Source organism: Vigna unguiculata, chromosome 9, assembly GCF_004118075.2.
Source record: "Vigna unguiculata cultivar IT97K-499-35 chromosome 9, ASM411807v1, whole genome shotgun sequence".
NCBI lineage: Eukaryota > Viridiplantae > Streptophyta > Magnoliopsida > Fabales > Fabaceae > Vigna > Vigna unguiculata.
The window spans coordinates 28166579-28190787 of NC_040287.1; the positions used below are offsets into that span (position 1 = coordinate 28166579).

Consider the following 24209-nt stretch of genomic DNA (forward strand, 5'->3'; position numbering starts at 1 on the left):
TCTTTATTGGGCTTTTCTCCTTCTCGGGCCTCCCTGCCTAATCCGGGGCTTCTCCATGCACCTCTAACCCTTTCTTCTGCACTCCAATTTCTTTTCAAATTTCCAACTAATCCTTTGACTTTTAACAATTCAAATTAATTAACTTTTTTTTAGGGGTGGGCATGGATTGAATTTTTAATGATCCAATCCACATACATTTTAGATTCAAATAATTGGATTAGATTTTCAACCCAAATCTATTTTTTTATCAAAACTAGTTCGGATTTTTTTAAAATCCAGATCCAAATATTTGGATCAAGATTTAAATCCAGTCCAGATATTTGGATCAAGTTCAAAATCCAGAATCCATTTTTTATAAAAGAAATTTAAATTGAATTTTCTAAAATTTGTGTCCTTAAGGTTAATATGACTCAATCCGTACAGGTCGTTGGGCACAACTCGTCTGAGTTGTCAGGCCGACCCATTCTAGTCCATATGAGTCTTCAGGCCTGTCGGGCCCGTTTTGGCCATCAAGTCTGCCTAGCTAGTTCGGTTCTACGGGCCCGCCTAGTCCGTTCAATTCTTCGAGCTCGCTTGGCCAATTCAGATTTTTGGCCCCGCTTGGCCAATTCAGATTTTTGGCCCCGTTTGGCTCGTTCGGGTCTTCGGGCCCGCCTGACCTATTTTGGTCATCGGGCCCGCCTGACCTGTTTTGATCATCGGGCCTGTAAGATCCGGGAAAATTAAATAGTTATTTAATTAATTATTTAATTAGGACGGATAATGAGAATGTTTAAAGCAATAAATGCGAGGAGCTATGACATGGAAAAGTACTAGCTCATGTGGTTGAAAGTACTTTGGTTGTGTGTGAGGACTTGGGTTCGAGTCCTATGTGTGCCACTTGGATGTTATTTAAATTATGTGTTTTTGTGTGATTTTATATTGAACTCGTATGGATCATGTTAAACTCTTAAAATTGTAGGATTTAGCATGAAACATGTGTTGGTTGAGTGGTTTGGCCTTGGTTTGGTATGTGCGTGAGTGTGGGTTCAAACCTTGTTGAGAACTAACTTACTTTTCTTTTTGCTAAATTTCATTAATATGAATATGAAGGGGTTTGAGAACCCTAGCAGCCAATGAATGGGCAATTCAGAGGGCTGGACGTAGCTTGAGATGCGGCTTAATTAATCATTAAGCTTTATTTTACTTAAATTTTCGTTTAGTGGTAAAGAGGGGTAATTAGAGAGGTAGTTAGTAAAGGAAAGGAAGAGAATTAGCAAGAGAAGGAGTATTGAGACAGGAGCGTGGGCGTTGGGTGGAGAACATCTGGTCTGGACGCATTACAGAGAGGAATTGGGAGGAAGAACGGTGTAAAAGGTACAAATCAAGAGAGGAGAAGGTTTTACTTCAAAGCACACTCATCAATTTGTGTTTGGAGCAAGGAATCCAGGTAAGGGGAGTTGTTTTTAATGTGTTTGATTCGTGCTCGATTGGTCATGTACTGTATCGTGTAATGGCATGAATTTTTTCTCCTTTTGACGCTGTTTTTCTGGAAATTCTGGGTTTCGTCCAGAAACCGCCTGGCGGGTATGAAGGTGCCGCCAGGCGGCGCATCAGTAATGACCATTCTGGGTTTTGTAACATGGGTTGCCTGGCGGTGAGCATGAACCGCCAAGCGATGTGTGGCACTGTCGCTGTGTTTATTGTGTTTTTGTTGAAATTGTGGCATGCGTGATTTTCAATTGGATATTCTTGCATGTGTAATTGGATAATCTGTGTTATTTCATGTGTTCTGAGGTTTTGGGTGTATTAATAATCTGATTGGAGACAAGAGAGGTTCGTACGGGAATCAAGGAATGGTAAGAGTGGTAGGCTAAATAGGATTGCTATGCAATGAGGAAGAAGTATGATAAGTAATTGAATAATATAATGACGTGATAGTTGTTAATCCATGCTGAGTGAATTGAGCCTGAGATTGGGAATTGGTTAGGACTTGGAGGGTTTTGGGTATTCGCCTGTGCAGGAAAAGCTGAGATTTCATCATGGTACTGGAATGCCGCCTGGCGGCGTTAACCGTGTCGCCAGGCGATAGTGAGACGTAGACCTATTTTGGGCAGAGATAGGATGACGTGGGCAGGAGGCTATTTTGTGAGTTCTTGGTGATGGGATGGAGAGTGAGGATTTGGAGTAGGTGAGGGTATTGATATTTGGGCAACATAGAAAATAGAGGAATAAAATACTGTGAGGATTAGTTAAAGGGATGGTAAAGAGTAAATGTAAAACTAATCATGGTATTGGAGTTGTACATAAGGAAGGAAAGGGAGAGGGGAGAATTGTGGTTACTAGAACAGACTTCTGGAAACGTGGAAATTGTGAAATTATGACTGTCTAAGGTTGATTAGGATTAACCGATTTTAGTTAAGGATTGGAGTGGTATACTCAATAGTGGTACTAATTAGTTAAGTTATATTGCATGAGGGGTTATGAAAAAAGGATTCTAAGTCGGAAGAGAGTGAAGGATGACTTAATACAGTGGGGTATAATTGGGAATGTAGTTGAGGCTATTAAATTGTGGACTGTGTTATTAAATGAGGGGATTGATCGGGGTGAGGTACCTGTATTTGTTTACCTATGATAATGGTAGGTTCGCCTATGTGAGGGTTGAGAGTGGGGTTCTTATGTGATCTATGGAAGGGATTTAAATGGTAAACTGGATTAACTGGAGTGTCATAAACCAGAAAAATGTTGTTCTGGTATGGCGCCTGGCGGTCTATTGATAGCCGCCAGGCGATAGCCCTAGCGTGGGAGGGTCTGCACTGAGAGGCGCCTGGCGGCAAGGTGTGCTCCGCCAGGCGGTGACGAGAAAACAGTGGGGTCTGGGAGAACGCTGGCGCCTGGCGGAAGGTGAATACCGCCAGGCGGTCTGGAGTAATTTCGCCTGGCGGCGTGTGGGTCTGGCCAGGCGGAAACGCTGTGTTCTGTGTATTTTGGTGTGCTGTTTTTAACTGAAACTGATGCTTTGCTTGGATCGGGAGATGCTGTGCCATGAGCGGGTAGGTTCATGGATGGTGTGACATGTGATGATATGAGCGGGGAGGTTCATATCAAGTTACTCTCACGTGGGGATACGAGCGGGGAGGTTCGTATGTTCCGTGCTCATGTTGAGAGATGCCACGTGCGGGGAGGTACGGGGGCTGGTGGATCACATGTGTTGGACTACGGGCGGGTAGGTCCGTAGAGCAGGACTACGAGCGGGGAGGTTCGTAGAGGCAGGACCACGAGCGGGCAGGTTCGTGTGAGCATCAGATTCCCGAGTCCAAGGCTAACCAATTGTATGACTTGAAGACTGTTAAGTCTTGGGGTTAGGGTCTTGGCCAAGATTTATAGTTAATGACTAAGATGGGTAAATGATCTATCCTGTGATTACATGCTTATTATTTTATTTTCTCAGCTCACCCTTTCTGTTTGTGTGTGGCGATGATCGTGTAATTCGTTACACGGGAGCAGATGTTGATACAGGTGGTGCTGAGGATGCTCAGATGGCGGAGTGAGGGCTAGCATGGGAGTAGTGCTAGGATTTTATTAAATTGTAATTTATGTTTTAAATGCCATTTTTGGGAACTTGTAACACTTTATGAATTGGCTATGAGTTTTGGCGCGCTAACTTAATGAAACGAACTTTTCCCGCGTTGGGATTTTTATCGAGATGATTATTTAATGAAATTATTTATTTTAATATTTATTTTTTTAGTAATATTCCCTAGGGATGTTACAAGGCCCGCCTGGCCCGTTCGGTCTTTGGGCTCGCCTAACCTATTCGAGTCTTTGGGCCCGCCTAACTCATTAAGGTCTTCGGGCTCGCCTGACCCGTTCGGGTCTTCGAAACCGCTTGATCTGTTCGGATCTTCGGAATCGTCTGACCTGTTCGATTCTTCGGGCCCGCCTGGCCCGTTTGGGTCTTTAGGCCCGCCTAGCCCGTTCGGGTCCTCGGGCTTGCCTAGCCCATTTGGGTCTTCAGGTCCGCCTATCCCGTTTGGGTCTTCGGACCTGCCTATCCCGCTCGGGTCTTTGGGCCCGCCTAGCTTGTTCAGGTCTTTGGGCCCGCCTAGCTTGTTCAAGTCTTTGGGCCCGCCTAGTCCATTTGGGTCATCGGGCCCGCCTGGCCCGTTCGAGTCATCAGGCTCATCCAAATTTTTCGCGTCGTTGGGCCCGATCGACTCGTCTGGTTTGTCAAGCCCGCCTAGCCCGTTCATATATTTAGGCTCGTCCAACCTCTTATGGTCGTCGGGCTCGCCCAACCCTTCAGGGTCATCGGGCATGTTCGGTCCGTAGAGGTCGTCGAGCAAGGTTCGTCTTAGTCTGAATTTAGCCTAGTCTATCTCAACCTTTAGCCTAACCCAACTAAAAATTTAAACTTAAAATTTAGATTGGATTTTTTGGATTATATATATTTGAAAATCTTGATTTATAGAATAGATATCCAATCCATAAAATATATAAAATGTAGATTAGATTGAAATCTATATCCATTAAATGGATTTTAAATGAATTGGATTTTTAATAAAATAGATTTTAAATGGATTGAATCAAAGCAAAAGCGGATTGGATCAAGAAAATTAGATTTTTTGCCCACTCCTACTTTTTCTCTCTCATCTTTGTTATTTAAGTCTACTACCCATCTAATCTCGCAACCCTTATTATTTGAGCATATTATATGTGGGTCACGGTCTCTCTTACGAATTTTATTTTTCATGATTAAAAGTATATTGAATGTCAAAATTCGATATGCATAATCACAGATTTCGAAATCCAAAATAAATAAAAAAATTAAACTCACCCAAAACATCCGATAGAAATATTAACCGAATATCGAAATTCGATATATGAAAGAAATTTTATGATGTATACCGAATTTTAATTAACATTTTTAACTTATTAATTTTGTTTTTAATTTTTTATGTATAATTATACAACATTTAAAATATACTTATAAAAAAATAATAAAATAATTTAAAATTAATTTAAAAAATATATAATATTTTAAATATCGAATATTGAAATCCATAATAAAAAAATGAAATATGTTTTTTAGAAATTGGACGTTGACATCCTGTGTAGATATAAACTAGATGTCGATATCCAGTAATATAAGTTGAAATCCGTTTCTTTTTTCTGGACGTCCGTATGATTCAAATCCTAGTATATAATCTTTTAACCATTGAGTACATGTATGGTTCTTTGTCTTTTAACCATTAATATTGTTCTATGACTGGATTCTTTTAACTCAGGAAAAATGATTAGGCAGCAGAGGACAAAAGTGATGTGCCAAGAATGAATAGGTCAAAAGTTGGATCGAAAGCTATGCTCTTGTGACACTATTCAATTTCAATCTTAAACCTCCTATATATAAGTAACACACTCCCCTCCCTCCACTTGCATTCTAAAGGCATGTTCTCTTGCATGGATGTAGCTGTTGAAGGGAATAAGCGAGCGCGAATTCATTTTCAAATTGTGTTCCATTGCATAGATGTGGACCGATAAGCGAGTACGGATTTGAGGGATGCACAAGTTTTTTCATCCATTATAAAAGAAGAAGATTAGCGAGTATTATCGACCACATTATCATATTGCCCTCGTTTTTACTTTCACTAACTTTCATACAACTTATCTCCAAATCTACTCACTTTACCCTCTAAATCCACTCAAAAAAACACAAACATTCATTCACCCACCCATGAGATGACAATCATAGTAAAATCAAGAATCAATGTCTTGATCATGCTCACCACTAATATATGAAGAATTGTTTCCAAGAAAGTATCCATATAGTCTAAGAAAGCATGACTAATATTACAAATTTTCTATCATGTTATTCAACAAAATATAAATAAAAAAAAACTATACATTTTTGTCATGTTAATTTAGAAAAAAATTGTTTATAAGACGATTACTTGAGTAATTTACTATAAAGATTATAGTTAAAGATTAAAGTATCAACATATATAACTTGACAATCAAATTAATTAAACATTCAAACTATTCAAATATTATTGAGCAACATTCTAGCATTTAAAAATATGAAATTGTGAACATATATAATAGTAGTAAATAATTATTAAAAAAAAAATTTAAAAATTAAAAGAAAATTTAAACAAGTTAAAAAAAATTGTAAAAAAATGTTGGTGGGTTAAGTGAGCCAACCCACCTTCAACCCGGCTCGAACCCATTTAACCCGTGGGTTAAGTGAGCCGGGTTGAGTTCAACCCATTTTTGAAAAAATTGAATTTTTCCCAACCCAACCTGGTTCGAACCCGTGGTGAGCCGGGTTGGCTCACGGGTTGAAACCCATTTTGACATCTCTAACGTTAAGGCAGCCAAAGGGGCTGAAAAACAACTCCATAATGACCTTGAATGGCAATTATCATAGGCATTAAACCCAATTTTCGTTTTTGGTTAATAAACTCTCATTTAGACCTAATTAAAAGGAAAATTGGAGATGATAAAAAGGTTGTGCGTGGCCTTTGATTATACTGCACTTTAGGGAGAGAAAAACCAGAGAGAAACGTGAGATTAAGTGCTAGCCAGGAGCTGAATTGGGGGAGAGAAGAGAAGTTATTCTTTGATCAAAGGAGGAGGCAAGAATTTTCAAGTTTAGCAAAGGAAACCAGGTTAGGGGAGTTGGAAAATCGTGCTTTATTGTATATTATATAATTGCATGAACTGTATGTTGAATAGGTGTATTTGAACTGTCTAAATTGTATGAAATTTTACGTTTCTGAAATTTTTCCAGAAACCGCCTGATGGGTAATGACTGGTCGCTAGGCGACTCATCCTTTCTGTGTAAATTTTGGGTTCTAGAAGAAGAACCGCCTGGCGGTACACTCCCGACCGCCAGGCGACGTGGGATCTGTGTGCCAGTTCTGGATTTCTGTTTGAACTGTCTATCGATGATGGATTTCTGCTAGGCGACACGAACCATTTTGGGGTTCTGGGGCGATTTTGATCATGGGGAAACCAGGGTTATTCATTGAAGGATGGTTTGATGTTGAACTGACGTCGAATTTCATGCTATGGATAAGTTAATTCGAATGAAACAGTGTTAAGGTTGGAAATACTGAGGATTTTTGTTGCTAGACAAATTAGGGTTGTAATTTTAAGGGAAAATTTGTAGGCAATGATTGAAAGAATGCAATTGGGACGAGAATCGTATGCCATGAGGGTGAGAAATGGACTGAAATCATAGTTGCAGCAGGTCTTAGGGTTCATAGAATTTGGAGGAATTGGTGTTCCTGGAAAAAAATGCAGGAACCGCCTGGCGGCTCTTAGTTTGCCGCCAGGTGCCGTACCAGAGTGCAGGATTTGGGGGTTCTTGGTGTGTTTTGGTCGGAAGAAACCATCTTAGCTCATGAATGATATAAGTTTGGGGGTTGGGAATGATCTAACGGAAAAACTGAGGTACAAACTTAAATGGTTTAGGGTGATGCAATAGAATGATCCGGACTCAATTGAGGTTAATGGTATGAATAGAAGGTGCATAGAGGATACTTAACAGAAGTAAAATTGTAAAGGATTGGTGAGACAAGTATTATGTACTTCAGCACATGTATAGGTGAAAGTTCATAGGGTAATTTTGGGTTTGGTAGTTATGGAATAGAATAAGGTATAGAGACTCATGGAATCATGTAATAAGAAATGTGATATCAGTAGTGTTGGAAGAAGACCCTATAACAGTAGTAACTGGCTTGGCATTAACTTAAGGATAAGGAATTCGTGATTAACAATAGTATGGAAATGAGAAAGCTTGATTTGGTAATTGTGATGGTAGTAGTAGAATATGAAATGCTATCAAATTAGGGAGTGATGATTAAACCTCACAGTTGTTAGTAACCATCTAAGTTATAGGATACAGGGATAATGACCAGATGAAAATGATGTGAGAAATTGTGCCAGACTAGAGCAGAAACCAGCAACGTGAAACACTGTCATGGCGCTTGGCGGTGATGTGCGAACCGCCAAGCGATAGCGGTGACACAGTAGGTTCCCTGGACTTGGGACGCTTGGCGGCAGAGAGCTTTCCGCCCGGCGATAGCTGCTACAATAATGGCACTTGGAGCTCGTGCGCCTAGCAGTAAGGGAGGTTCCGCTAGGCGATATCTACAACGAGGATGAATCAGAGGTGGTACGTGTCCCTCGCCAGGCGGTCTGGAAGTTGGTAGTGCCTGGCGGTACGTGTCCCCCGCCAGGCGATTTTGCTGTTGCAGCCTAGAGTTGGTGGATCCTACATGTGTGATCTTCAATGCTTTTGGTGATGCTTCAAAGGTGGGACTGCTGGTGTTCCTTGAGTTGAGCTCGAAATGGCATCCCTCAAGTTGGGCTCGGGATGGCAGATGAACACGAGGAACCCTTGAGTTGAGCTCGGATTGGCGAGTGTTGTCGGTGTGAGTGTGCTAGTTGTGGCCAGTACGGATGGGTCCAGATAGAATGCCCTCCTCGGTAAACAGTTGACGAGTTTGGTAGTCTTGGGACGTTGCAAACTATGTTCGTATTTGGGAACTCCACCTGGCGTTACGGTGTATGATCTGTAACAATGGTTTCCCGCACGTGCTCTGTTAGTTGTGGCCAATAAGTATGACAGCAGGTCATCTTGAAGTACTCACTAGGAGGTGTAGAACGCGAATGTCATGGTTGTGGCCATGCGAGATAGAGTCAAAGGAGAGTATTTCTATAATGTGATTGGGTGATATCTATATATGGTTTTATGTGAGATTAACATATGTATATGTGTTTTATATGTTTAATTTGTTAAGCTCACCCTATCTACTTGTGTTTGGCGATGATCGTATACGCGGTACACGTGAGCAGATGGTGTTGATGCAGGTGGTTCTGGTGAGGCTTAGCCACGGAGCAGGGGAGCTTGGGGATTTTATTTTATATTTTTGAATCAGTTTTAACATTTATGTTATTGGAATTTCATTTTATAATGGACGAATATTTGTTTTGGATTTTCATTATTGATATGTGAAATAAAGTTTTAAATTTTCCGCGTTTTGGGAAATGAGATTTTATTAAATGCGACGCAATTAATTATTTTATATTTTATTATTTTTAATCTGTAATATTCGGTCGGGATGTTACATCAATTCCTTGTTTGGGTTTGGGTCATGTCTTATTGTTTTTGATTCCTTGTACTAAAATTATTCCTAACATGTATTTAGGCAAGTGTGTCTAATTAAGATAAATGGTGGTACAACTAAAGGTCAAAATCAAATGGAAGTGTACTATTTTGAAAGGACTCACATTTGAGGAATGGACTATTGGGAAATCAAATATGATTTTGAGTCTCACATTGAGTATAAATGAGAAAATTGAAAAATATGTAAGAAATAATATCCATAAATCCATCGTTACCTTGAGGTTTGAGAAAGAGATGGTGTCAGGTCTCTTATATGAGTTGACTCACAACTGATTGGTATTAAATTTCCCTGTCTATCCTTGATAAGTGTCTATTTTACTTAATTTGATACATGTTTTTTACACTTAAAGTAAATGAATTTTATAAAGCTTTGAGTAAATCAACCTCTTTTGGCTTAGACTGCATAACATTGTATCGAGAATTCGTTTAATGTGAAATTAATATGTTTTTTTATTAAATTACAACATTTTTTTGCAAGAATATAGGAGTTATACAATTGAGCTCTATAATTATGGCTAAAATGTTGAAAGGTGGTTTAGGAAAAGTCATATATGGTCTGCATAGCTGAAACATCAAAGCATGGTACTGAAGTCAAGGAGGAAACCCTCTAGTGAAGGAAATCCCGAAGATTGTATCTAGAGAGCTTGAGCTTCACAAAGAAGAGTTGCAGCCTAAAGGAAACCCTCTTAGGAAGGAAACCCATGGGTTGGATCACCAAAGTAGAAGCTTGAGCCATGACAAAACACTGCATAGGAGGAAACCTCTATTGTTAAAGAATTGAGAATGGAGTTGAGCCATACTTATATTTTCTATAAAAATAGAGTGCTATTATGTTTTAGGAGCTCTTCTTTTAGACTTTTTTCTTAAGATTTCTCTCTAAATTTATTGTAACATTTTAAGAGAGTATGAGAGGGGGACAACTACTCCATATGCTTATAAGTATAATCATCAACATAAGTAGCTAAGCTCTTTTGTATTGAGGTTGAATATAATATATTTTGATTCTCTATATTGTTATTGTTTCATCTATAATATTTTTGTTATTCATTGTTAGTGATTTAGTCTATGCTTTTATGTTTGGATGAACTAATCACTCATCTTGTTTAACTAATTTGGATTGAATTGGAAAACCAATCTTGAATCTAGGGTCCAACCAAGTCATCTAATGTGTTTGAATGCTAGGAATAAATTTATTTGCTTTAGTTGAGTTAAAAGTCTAGTACTTAAAGTAAGGGTTCATGCATTAATGCTTGAGGAATCATCGTTGTGCTTGAGATCTTTAGGTTCTAAACTCAAGAACTTGATTTAGATCCATCTTAGAACTTTCTATGACAATGAATGATTGTTTTGTTTTATGTTAAAACACTAAAAGTGCAGTTGAAGAAGATAGGTGAAACTCAAAATCAATACGCATTTATATATTGGTTATTTTCAATCCTTTACTGCTTTGTTTAAAACCCTAACATTACCATCAACATTATTTTTTTAGCAAGTCATAACATATTTAGATTACTTGAATATTTTCCTAAGTTCTTATGGATATAACACTTGCTTGGTACTACAATTGACTCAATACACTTGCTAAAGGTTAGGAAAGATTCCAATAATCCCCTCTCAAGACCTAACATACCCAAACTCCTATTCTTCAATCTAATGGTCTTCATCGATTTTGAGATGACGTAATACTTACTATGCTATCTCATCAATCATGTGTCTCTTTATAGTAAAATCCCTCAACAAGCTATATATCTTGACCACTCTCTTCTTCCTTTACTCATCCTTGTTGATTTCACCTTCCTCAAAACAATTTCATTTTTGGGTTAACAACATCTATATCCAAGATTTCTCCTTCCATACTAACATGTATCATGTTCCATCCTTGTTCTATATTGTTGTCACATAGCACCAACATAATCACAAATTCACTTATGGTCCCAATTCCTTAGTGAAGGAACCCTTGCATTAAGAACAAGACTCTTTAAACTAACTAAAGCCTCATATTAATGTATGGTATATGTCAAGCAATAGGAGATTTAATTGGATCTAAACACTAAACCAGATGTATATGCTATCTAATGTTGATGAAGTATGATGAGTGATCAAGTCATCAAATCAATGAAAACAAATCAAATAACCAACACGTAAATCAAGAACATAATATATATATATATATATATATATATATATATAATCAAACCAAGTGCAGTATAGAGTTTACAAATTACATCCAATCCCAATTGAGGAAGAGGTTGGTTGCTCATAATGATGTATACAACAAAAACATGGAGTAACTTTCCTCTTTCCATAACTTACAAAATATATACAATATAAACCTAAGCTAACTATAGAGTGTCTCTCTCTAAAGTGATTCAAAAAATCAGCATGAAAATAATAAAGACATGCTCTGTATTTATAGAATTTTGAGTGTTGCTTAAGCTCCATTCCAAGTAGGTCAACCATGGAGGTTTCCTTCATGAGTGGATTTTCTCCCAAGCTTGGGCAGTCATCTTGGAGATCAGTCATGGAGTTTTCCGTCCCATGGGGTTTATTGATGCTCAACTGTCATTTTAGATCTCAAGGTTTCCTTGCACTGAAGATTTTCTAAAATGTGGCTCAATGATAATATTGTTGCTCAACCGTAGGCTTGTATTCTAGATCTTCTTATTTAAATTAATCTGGTTGAGTTGCAACTTTGGGGCTTAGCACTAACTTTTTATTTTCCTTCATTTTTCCTGCAAAAATAGCATAAATACATTAAATTCCACTTTTTATTACGTATTCTCTCCTCATTTTGTATTTTAAAACAAAAGGAGTTGTTTTAGTGATTTTTACATTGAATTTATGCAAGATAAGTGTCTAAATGATATGCAATTTTACTAATACTAGGCACTTATCACTTTTTCATTAAGATCTCCAGGAAAAAAAGGTGTTTTTAACATCTAATTTCTTGAGGTGCCAATTATAAGTTGCAATTATGGCCAATAAAATTTGAATAATGGAGTGCCCAAGTTATCTTAACCCTCAACATGGCATGCTTTATAGCTTTGAATACTACCATCAACATCATATTTAATTTTACGAACCCATTTACATCTTATAGTAGTCTTATAAGTAGAGATGGCAAATGAACTTGTCTTTGTGGGTATTGCTTGAAACCATCTTCATTTTGACAAGGAATCCCCGCATTGAATAGTACGGGTATGAATATAGTAATACCTAATTTTTTCAATTAGGTCCGTCTGTCCCCGTTCTTATACTTGTGTCGATATATATCCCATCATCATCTTGTTCCTATTTAAATTACTAAAATATTCATAACTAAGTAACCTAATATATATATATACATATATATATATATATGTATACATATATGTATATATATATATATACATATATGTATGTATATATATATATATACATATATGTATACATATATATATATATATATATATATATATATATATATATATATATATATATTTTCTCTTGTAATACTTGGCTTGTTTTATATTTACAAAATCCACACATATATCTCTTAGGTATTTTTCCTATTGTCACAACCTTGATTACACTTTTTTTTCTCTTTGTCTCGTTGTATTCAAATGGTATATTATCAATTTCAATAAATAAAATAGATTTTGTCTCACATTATATTATTTTTACTCTTTAATATTATTATTTATCTTTTTCACATAAAAAAGTTTGACTCTCAAGTGTTCAATCACGTAAGTCATTCATTTACTAGATAATATAGAAACTTATCTCTTTTTATTTTATTTTATTTGATCTTTAATTTTTGTTTTATTTGAAAAGCTTTTGTTGTTAAAACAACTTTCACTATCTTTCAACGGTTTGACTATTCTAATATTTGTAAAGTTTTATCATATCTTTAAGGTATTTTCCATCTTATCATATCCTTAATTATACAGTTTTCCTTTATACAATTTTATTTAATTGTGTATCAATTCATTTTGTCTTTTTTACTATTTTTCAATATTCTTATATTATTGTTTAATTTTAGGATTAAATATACATTTGGTCCATATTTGTGTTGTTTTTATTCAATTTGGTCCCTATTTTTGTTTTGTGTTCAATTAGGTCCTTATTTTCGTAAAATTTTGGTTAATTTGGTCATTCTCACTAACGGTGTTTAAATAGTTAACGTTTTTTAACAATACATGACACGTGTCAGCTCCTGCTTTTTTTAATTTTTTTTTAAAATTTTTTAATTTAAAAAAAAATTGTTCAAGTGTCAAGTTACAATTGTATCACGTGTCAATGCTAGTGCCACGTGTCAGTTTGTTGTATTATTAGTTTTTTTTTTTCAATTTAGTCCCTATATTGGTTATTTTTGTTCAATTTAGTTCCAATTTTTGTTAAAATAAATCAATTTTGTCATTTTTAAATTGACACTAAATTTAATATCTTTTATACAAATTATATTAATATTTTTTCTAAAATTTACATTTGAATTTATTATTTTTTAAATTCAATTATAAATTATTTAATTTAATTATAAATTGAATAAAATTCTTATATTTAATTGCTAAATAGAATATAATTATTTAAAATATTATAAAAATATAATTATTAAATGTTTTTTTCTAATATTTATATACTAAAATACTTTTAAAATTGATATTTAAAAATATTTTAAATATTCAAAATAGTTTAGAAAAGTAAACTAGTATTTTTAAAATTAACATTTAAATATAAAAATTTTAGAATTTAATATCTAAAATGCAATAAAAATATTAAATATATTAGAATTAAATGTCAATTTTACAAATATTAATATATATTTTTAAAATTTTAATAATTATATTTTAATAATATTTAAATAATTATATTCTATTTAACAATTTAATCTAAGAATTATATTCAATTTATAGTTAAATTTTATAATTTATAATTGAATTTCAAAAATAACAAATAATAATGTCAATTTGAAAAATTAAATTGTTCCATTTTAACAAAAATTGGGACTAAATTAAACAAAAATAACGAATATAAGAATTGAATTGAACAAAAATAACGAATATCAAGATTAAATTGAACAAAAAGAAATAATACAACCACAAACTCACACATGGCACTAGCATTGACACGTGACACAATTGTGACTTGACAAGTGGACAATTTTTTGAAATTAAAAAAAATTTAAAAAATCAAAAAAATTTAAAAAACTAGGAGTTGACATATGGCATATACTGTTAAAGAACGTTAACTATTTAAACACTGTTAGTGAAAAAGACCAAATTGACCAAAATTTGGCGAAAATGGGGACCTAATTGAACACAAAACGAAAATGTGGACCAAATTGAATAAAAACAAAAAAAAATAGGAACCAAATGTGTATTTAAGCCTTAATTTTATTACATAAAATATTGTTTTGAAATTTTTTTTATATAATTATTTTTTATTTTCTAATTATTTCTCATAAGTTTCTCAGAAGTATAATTTTATCACCACAATTGTATAAAATTATTTCATTTACTATCATACAATATGGATTGAAATTTAAAAAAAAAATGAGAGATTTATGTCTAAATTTAAATTATTATTAGTTTAATATTTTTTTCTCTTTGCGATTTCGTTCAATATAATATTAATTTGTATATAATAAAAGAGATTAGTGAAGAGACATTTGAAATATTTTTAATCTTGGTTTTTTGTTTTCTTTTTATAATTTTTTGAAAATACTTTTTAGTTTTATCAACTTTGTTTCATTATTGTTTGCAAAATTTATAAATATTTCGGTTATGAAATTGTATTTATGTTAATTATGAAGTATTTTATATGATTCTTTCACTTTTATCCAATTGGTATTTGATAGGGTTAAGTATATTTTTAGTCCCCGAACTTTGACTCAAAATTGGAATTCGTCCCTGTCTGAAACTTCGATATATTTTGGTCCCTAAACTTTAAAAATGAATGAATATAGTCCTTTTAACCCAATTATGTTAACTTTTTTTTGACGTGTCAAACGATTTTCATATTAGTATTGAAATTTTTTACATTGTTTGACACATTCTTGGTTCAATATCTACTGAGAAATATGTTCGACACTTCAAAAAAGTTAACATAATTGAGTTAAAAGAACTATATTCATTCATTTTTAAAGTTTAGGGACCAAAATATATTAAAGTTTCGGAGAGGGATGAATTCCAATTTTGGGTCAAAGTTCAGGGACTAAAAATATACTTAACCCTATTTGATATTATTATTTGGAAACCAAATCGTTAGACTGAAGGTTAAGCAAAGTAGACCCAAGCTTAAAGTCAAATCAATTTAGATTGAACAGTAGTTTAAGAAGAATTAGCCTTGGCCAAAGGATGAGATGTGTCAACCTGAGCCAAAAATTGAGACAAGTCGGTTGGATCCAAGGTCGAGACAAATCAACACGAATAAAAGGTCGAGATGAATTAATCCGGACCGAAGGTCAAGTCTTTTTAGCCCATGTCAAAAGTCGGGCCAAAGGTCTTGTCGAGTAAGACAGGGTTGAAATTCGAGTTAAGTCGAATGAGCCTATGTTCGAGTCGAGTCAACCTGAACCGAAGGTAGGGCCAAGTTTGTACGGGCCAATGTCTAGCCAAGTCGATACGAGCTTAAGGTCGAACTAAGTCAATTCAAGTTTAAGGTAAACCCAATTCAAACTAGACCAAAGGACAAGCTACGTTAGCCCGAACTAAAAGTCGTTCCGAGTCGATCCGAGCTAAAGGTCCAATCAAATCAATTTGGACCAAAGGTCTAGTTGAGTTAGTCTGGACAGAAGGTCAAACCAAGTTGGTTTGAGCCAAAAGTTAAGCCGAGTCAACCTAGACTCAAGACAAGTCGACCCAAGTCAAGCAAAGTTAAACCAGACTAAAAGTCAAATTAGATCCGATAACACCAAAGTGTAACTAAGTCAAACTAGACCAAATGTCATGTCAAATCAAACCAACCGAAAGTTAAACTATGTCACGTTCGTGCCTATGGTCAATCATAATCAAAATAAAAGTCACATCAAATCAAAACAGCTTTGATAATTGTCATATCAATCAAATATCAAGATACATCTATCTATGACTATAAAGATAGAGACAACTACACACAAGTCAAAAGTTATGTTAACCCATATGGAAAAAGAAGTTAAGTCAACTTAAATCTAAAATAAAGATAAGTTATCAAAATAATTTTAAAATAGAATTTTCCGAAAAAAAATAAATTACTATAAGAAAATAAAATCTAAAACTTTTCAATTACTCTGTCCAAACAAATTAATAAAAAAAATCAATTTTAAATAATTCAAATATTTCAATTTCTTAAAATACTTTCCATTCAAACAAAAGTATGTATTTTAAAAATACTTTCCATTCATGCACAAGTATGGGATTAGGAATTAGAAACTTAAAATTTAGAAAAAAAACGTTAATCAATGTATCCAAGATCCAAATAATTCTCTTATTATAATTATCTAAAGAATTAAAAATATGTTTGAATAATAGATTCAATGAATCAACTAAATCAGATACAAATTGAATTAAATTGTCATTCAATCTAATTGGGTTTCAACTAATTTGTAAAAGATATAAAACTGTAAATGTAGAATGATTATGAAAAAAGTATGTATATGAATCTTATACATACCAGTTCTAATTTAAAATATGAAAAAGAAAAAATGAAAAGCTTGAAAATATCAGTTCAGGACTGACATTTTATCGAATTTCTTACTAGTTCCAAGATCGGTCGGTTTTTAAGGTAAACAGATCAGTATCCAGAACTATTTCTGGTCAAACCAACCATCAAAGATTCTAAAACTATGCTACAGTTAAAAAAGCTGAATCTATGTTTACTACCCTTAGTATCTTACAATTCACTACTTTAGAGTTGGCAATAGCCCCATACCATTAGTCCAGTAGTAACCAAGAAATAAACTCAGAAGGAACCTAGGTTACAATTGAATACATTGGAGATCAAAATAAATTACTGGTCATGAATATCACACCACCTGGACAGTGAAATTTCTGTAACCATACATCTAATAGTACAAGTCACGAATCAAAATTTATAAACTAAACTCAATTTCTGAGAACTACTGTGAGAAAAATATGCAAACTATCGTCTGAGAACTAAAAGGTGTATAAGCACTTCTTCAAGCGTCGCCTTTAAACTTGGCTTCGTATATCTGAGGTTGCTGCAAAATAAAAACGAGTTTGAGATACCCACTAAAAAGAAAGTGATGCAGCAAAACCACAAGTTTGCTATTTGAGAATCAATGTAGGCACACCATTATTACACACAGTTGCACATACAGAGTAGCAGTTGAAGTTAACTTAACCCACTGCGAAAATCATTCTACACAAATGTTCAATGAGGCACAGTGAATTAAGCGCCCATCTCCTAGAAAACTATATACTACCAATAATACCTAACATGCAAGGCAATGTCAATATAATACACATCTCAATCTTTCACACTTCACTTCAAAACTACGTACTTAAGGATTCTCTCATTTAAAAAAACGAGTTTGTCAAGTGTGAGAATGTCAACATTTAATTGTACAAGACTTTATCAACAAAATTTAAAGGTCTAGTTTCTATTGTGTTAGATATCACACATCAACCAGAGATATAATTAAACTATAATGTACAAAAGTATATGTAAATTTCATCTTCAAAACCCATTTTGCAAGTTTAAGTTCACTTTTTAGATAGTATTAGAATTCATCCTAACAAAGGTTATTGGGCATATCATGTCACCCATCATTATTAGTACCTACAAATATTTAGTCTCACTTGATATAAGTCCAGTCCTTTTGAAGTGTATTAGAAATCTTATAAGATGGTTTTGTAAGGTTAGGTTAGACAGTAAAAATGTAATTGGAAATAATCATTTCCCAATTATGAGTGTGGTAATAAGGAATGCACAAATATGCACCACCAATCATAAAATATATTGTCAAAGGGGTTGGTTCAATTCCCACTACTTTTCAGATCCAAACATTCCCCCATCCAGTTATCCCATGTGATTTGTTTAAGTAACACTAGTACTTATTTTGTAAACTACATTGATATTAATCTCCCAAGTTAAAAAAACTTCATCAGACAATACCCAGTTCACAGACACAAACCCTCCATTCAAGACGGTTAAAATCAGAACATTAAAATTGCAAATCTCAAGAAACAAAGTCAGCGGGTAACTCAAGACAAAGTGGATAAATGCATACCATATAGATAGCAGAAATCATTCTTCCTGCAAACCACCTTGTGTGCATTGCACGTTGAGCAGCACTAGCTGCTTCAACTGTTTCAAACTGCAAATACACAAAACCTGCACTTCTTCTGTAAAAAAGATGTATCAATTATAAAATGGTAACTACACACTGCATATGTGGGAAAATAAGATAAAAGAAAGAATGTATTATTTATGGACAAGTTCTACGTGTTCATAAACTTACTTGTCAACATAAATATGTTTCACCCGTCCATATTTGGAACACTCTTCTTCCACGTCCTCTTTAATGTCTAGATCAAAATCTGGCTCTGTCTGCATCTTGTAATATTTGATATTAGTACTTTTTGAGTGAAAAAACAGAGGGTAATTGTAATCAATCAGTAAATCCTCACCTCAGTGTTGGGATCAAACATATTCTTCAACAGTAGACACTCACTGGGGTTTCCAACAGGTTCAATCACCGGGGTAGGCACAATTTGCGTAGGTACAGCTGGTGCTGGTATTACACCTGGATTACCAATAGGCATGATAGCCTGTTGAGCAGGAGTTGACCCATTCCCAACAGGCAGACCAATGCTGCAGTGTTTGAAATCTGTTAAGAAAAGGAATAAGTTCACAGAATATGATAAAAGAAAATATTTAAACAAACCTTGCTGCAATGCCAGAGCGGTCCAGTTTCTGCATAAGCAATGCTCTTGATTGGGCATTTAAAGCCTGTATACAGAAAAATGCATAATATATGAGCAACAAACTCATAACAAAAAACAGACTAAAGTAGCATTTTTGTTTTCTCAACCACCACACCATGTCCCAGAAGCCCGCCCACATAGAAAACCAAAAAAAAAAATGAAGTTTCTGGCCACAAAATAAGTGGGAGCATAAAATACAATTTAAAACTTCAGATTTTGAGCAGGATATACGCCTAGTGAATATGCAAAAACAGGCACAAGTAGCAAAACCTCAATTGGTATTTAATTTGTTTGACATCAACAATTTGTAATGCCTTCTCAATCCATAAGCGCTATTTACTCAGTAAAATAATAAAAATGGTCAACACTCAATTGAAATAAAGCTTCAATCAAGTATCTATCAAATAGTAACAATCAAGTCATCTATCTGTGTAAATATTTAAAGCTAAACTTTTAGTTACCAAAGTGCTACTGAAACAAACATAAGTTCTGGTCAAATGAGCAAAAAAAACTGGAAAAAAAAATCCACCCAAATAAAATTATCATACAATGAGAAATGCCAGTTAAAAAATGCCTATCAATTTTTGCTTTTATTCAACTGAACACTCACCAATCCACCCTCATCGTCATCAAAGTCTGCAGATTTTGCAGTTGTATCTTGATTTCCGACATGATCCGTTACAGATGAAACCTGTGTTTGATGAACAACATTAATTACAAACTCAAGAACAAGCAGTGCGAGAAAAACAAATAGACCCACACGAAAACATGTCTACCTTTATAGTCCTGCCAGCAATTTCCAGCTTTCCATTTAAACTCTGAGCAGCCTTGGCATGCTCAAGATGGGCAAACTGTTCCAGATAATATACAAAAGAGATGAGTAACATCATTATCATTGGAAACAACACTTCTTGAAGTTAAGCATTAGTAACAAACTTGAACAAACCCAAAGCCCTTGCAATGTCCTGTCTCCAAGTCAAGAGGCAGTTGCACAAGCTCCACTGGACCGAATGGCTCAAAAATCTAAAGAAAAAAAGTCAAAAGCTTATAAATGACAAGTTATCAAATTATTTTAATTAATGTCTGACAGCAGACTAGATTGCACTAACCAAGTTTAGCAGTTCCCAGTTCACTTGTTCTTAAGGTTTTATTTAAATAAAATCAGTGTTTGGTTCTCCTCTTTCATATTCCCTACGATGACCGCAAGTAATGAAAATTCATGCCATATTCACCACACAGCAAATTAAAATACCTCTCTCAATTGACTCTCTGTCATGTTGAAGTGAAGATTCCCCACATACAGTTTCCTGTCCACAGCTCCATATGGTCCTACTACCCCAGCAGCTCCACTGGTAGCATTAGATTGGACAAGGTTCTTTTCAGCCTCAGAAGGTTTGACCATTACAGGTTGTCCCAGAAGAAGTTGGCCAGAGAGAGCAATTGCCATTGGCACTGACATTGCATCATAAAACTCAATGTACCTGCAGCCTCATCAAGAACTTACATCAAGTTTTCAGAACTACAAAATACAAAGAGTTCAAACAAAACAAACAAAGCATACAGCAAAGATGTAGGGAAACAAATATTCTAGCACACGCAACTCAATCTGAGGGTATCTTTTGATGCATCTGACTCGTGAAGTAAATGTTAGCCCGACGTAATAAAAATACCGAACTAAAGCATATATTTTAATCAATAGAGAATAAGATACATGTCAGAACCAAAAACCATGGGGAGCCACTAAGGCGGGGAGGATAGTAACCAGCAAGCAGCAACTCTTCTTTACTTATATATGTGTGTTCAAGCAAATGAAATGCTATGAACGGGACCTACGTAAGGCTGGCCTGTAGAAGAAATAATTTCCATACTTACTGCCACCACCTATCCCCCAAAAAAGTAACAAAATGAATGGAGAAGAAATGTCCTTCCATATCAACCTCGTCCAGAAATATGAAATAACCAGTTCAAGAGATATAAACTGAAAAGGCTCAACAACAAACGAAAGAAATCCTCACTGCATGCATATCAGAAATGCAGAGGAAGAAAATTGGTAAAAGGACCAAAAAGGAAACCGGGATTATGTCATCTACCTTGAGTACGCAGCATGAATTGATTAAACATGAGTGCAAGGTATTCCCATCATCCCTCATCATTATCGCATTGCTAGTCCATTTAAGAATACAGTTAAACATGATTCTTGAAAGTTGATATCCTAATACCACAATTGTGCATGCACATGAAGAATAAATTATGCTATAAGAGAGCGCATACCCAACTCCTTTAGATCGTCTTGAGTTCCTATCCATGATTAGACGGACATCCCTTACCTGAAAATAAGGAATACTAGACGTAAATAGAGGAACTATTAAATAGAGCATACAGAAAACCACATCCAGTTGTTCAAAATAACATATGTGTGCAAATTTGAAGTTTACTGACCTTGCCAGCTTTTGAGAAGAATTCATATACATCCCTCTCTGACGCCTTTAAGGGCATCTGTAATCATCACATAGCAGATTGGCACTAATTAGAACGAAATACCAAATCCCAAATAGATCAGGTCTTTTAATATTTATAACAAAAAAGGCTCGATCAATCAACCTGGTATGCAAAAACAGTTCTCTGATCCCTTTCTGGATCTGCCTCGGGCTCTGCTGCCTCTTTCTTGTCCCTAAATCTCCTGCAATTGGAATTGAATTTTAGCATAAGATATGTATAGAGTAGTACATCAAACTTATACCCAATATTTAGATTGTATAATTTGTAGCATAAATCCAAACGTACATTGCTAATATTAGAGTCCCAAACAGCACCTAATCTTGAGAGGGAGTAATGTCTCAATCTCTTAACTGTAGCCATTATTCCAAAGTATATTGTTAATATAACAGTCCAAAGTAGCATTCATTCCTATAACATTCATATATACCAGTGCCCCTGTTCTAGACTTTATTTTCCCCCATAAATTTGTCAAAAATATTTCCAGGTTCTTAACATTTAAAATCAAATTCAACGTCCTAGCTGCATGTGTATCTCATTATTTATCCCCATATTTTCAATCTCAAGTAGCAGGGTGCTGTAGAAAGCAGGTTGCTATTTTAAATACTATATAATACAAACAACATAAATTATACTCCTCGTACAAAAACCAAAACAACCAAAAATTGAAGAAATTGATGATAATAACAAGTTGCTGTTCACGCACACAATCACCATCAACCAAACAAAGTAAAAAATGGGAGATAATAGCGGAATTGATACTAAAAAAATAACATATTAGATAAAACTAGCAGAACGTGAACTAGGAAATATAAAGAAACATGTAATCATGGACAAGGGAAAAGATAGTCCTCTAAAGTGAAAGAAACGTGGGCCAAAACAGAGGTAAGGTTTTGCGGGATAGTAAAGGAAAAAGGGTTTAAAATCTCACTATTTATATGAAGCAAGAAAACCATTGCAAAATGGGGCAGAAATCACAATTGCAACCCAAAAATTCAAACATCATTGTTTCTTGGGTAAAAAGTCTATATCATGGTAGCACCAATAGAACACATGGAAATGGTTGCTATCAAAAATCACACCCGTCTTTGAATCTCATAGCAGCTTAAAACCTCCCCCCTATAGCACACTATTGACTTTGTACCTTAAGAAAAACCCAATATTTACATTAGCAATGATGTAGAAAATTTAAATCTACATCCCGGGTGGAAGGCATCTGACAATAAAACACCTCGCTCACGAATACAAGATTCAGAGAGTAATGAAAAATAAAATAAAATTAGTGCAAAAAAATTGACAAAAACTCTACTTGGTTTCAGAAAAGGTTTGTGTATTCCCTGAAACAAGTACTCTTAATTTCCCTGACGCATCTCATTTTCTTAAAGTAGAGTGACTTGAAAGAGGGGACATGATGTTAATCATACCATCATGGACTACAGAATACCAAATACTATATCTCTTGTGATTTAATTACCCTAATATATAATGTATCCATAAATTAAAATGAGAATTGGCAATGAAGAAGAAAGATTAGAAACACTACCTGGTATCTCTGGTGTCGAAATCCCGTTCTCTTTCCCTTTCTCGCTCAGAACGACTCCTGCTCCTCCGAGACCTCTCCCTCTCTTCCCGTTCTTTGTCCCTTCGGTCTCTATCTCTATCTCTCTCCTTTTCCCTGTCTTTGTCCCTTTCCCTCTCCTTCTCCTTCTCCCCCTTCTCCCTCTTCTCTCTATCTTTGTCTCTGTCCCTCCGATCCCTCTCCTTGTCTCTCTCCTTCTCCCTATCTCTGTCTCTGTCCCTGTCCCTGCTACTTCTCTCGCCATCTCTGTCTCTATCTCTATCTCTGTCTCTGCTACTTCTGTGGCGCTCCCTGTCGCGCTCTTCGCGATCTTTGTCCTTCTTCGAGCCATTCTCGTCGTCGCCCCTTGACCTCTTGCTCCTCCTCTCCTCCGAGGCCTCGTCGATCTCCTCGCGCTTCCGGTAGCTCCTTTCCGTCTCTTTCTTCTTCCTGCTGGAGTCACGGTCATCTTGCTCCTCCACTGTCTTCTCCAAGTAATCGTACTCGTCAAAGTCCATGGCTCCTTTTCCTCCGGCGATTCTCAAATTCTAGGGTTTTGGGTTTTCAGTTATCTGCACTTAGATAGATAGAAAAAGGAAAACAAAGGACCGGTTTGGTTGGCTATTCCGTCTTCCTAATCTATAAAACCCTTTAATACTAACAAGTGAAGACACATAAAATAAAAAATAATAAAATTGTTATTATTGTTGCTATTATAAAATTAAATATAAATCATTTTTATAATTTTACAGCAAATAACTTTTATATATTGTAAATAATTTAAAGAATTTATCATTTAAAAAATTGATAAAATTAATATTTTAATTTTATAAAAAATTATTTAAAAGATAAAATTAAAAAACAATCATGTATCAAAAAGAGAATCTATGTTATATATTGATGTAAATAATTTTTATATTTTTATTGTAAATAATTTAAAAATATTCTTACTAAAGAATAAAATAAATAAAATAATTATTTTAATTTAAAAAAAATAGTTAAAAGATAAAATTAAAAAACAAATATGAACTTAAAAAAAATCTTCTGTAAAACTCATTTCAAGAAACTCTTGATTAAA

At 34.7% G+C, this 24209-nt stretch overlaps 1 protein-coding gene across 2 annotated transcripts; it reads right to left on the bottom strand.

The window, feature by feature from the left end:
• Nucleotides 1–16977: 16977 nt before the first annotated feature.
• LOC114163872 (RNA-binding protein 39-like) lies at nt 16978–23759 on the bottom strand. 2 transcript variants are annotated; one of them, XM_028048246.1, is made up of 14 exons: nt 23117–23284; nt 21862–21926; nt 21679–21757; nt 21517–21573; nt 21349–21404; nt 20330–20558; nt 20014–20100; nt 19854–19928; nt 19688–19768; nt 19038–19102; nt 18781–18964; nt 18612–18700; nt 18381–18495; nt 16978–17348 (listed from the first exon to the last, which is right to left on the bottom strand). In XM_028048246.1, coding segments are annotated over exons 2-14 (1161 nt in total). In that variant the 5' UTR covers nt 21864–21926; nt 23117–23284; the 3' UTR covers nt 16978–17306. The 2 variants fall into 2 exon arrangements, with proteins under 2 accessions (XP_027904047.1, XP_027904046.1); XM_028048245.1 differs by lacking the exon at nt 21862–21926 and having other exon boundaries at nt 23117–23759.
• Between the last annotated feature and the right edge of the window lie 450 nt (nt 23760–24209).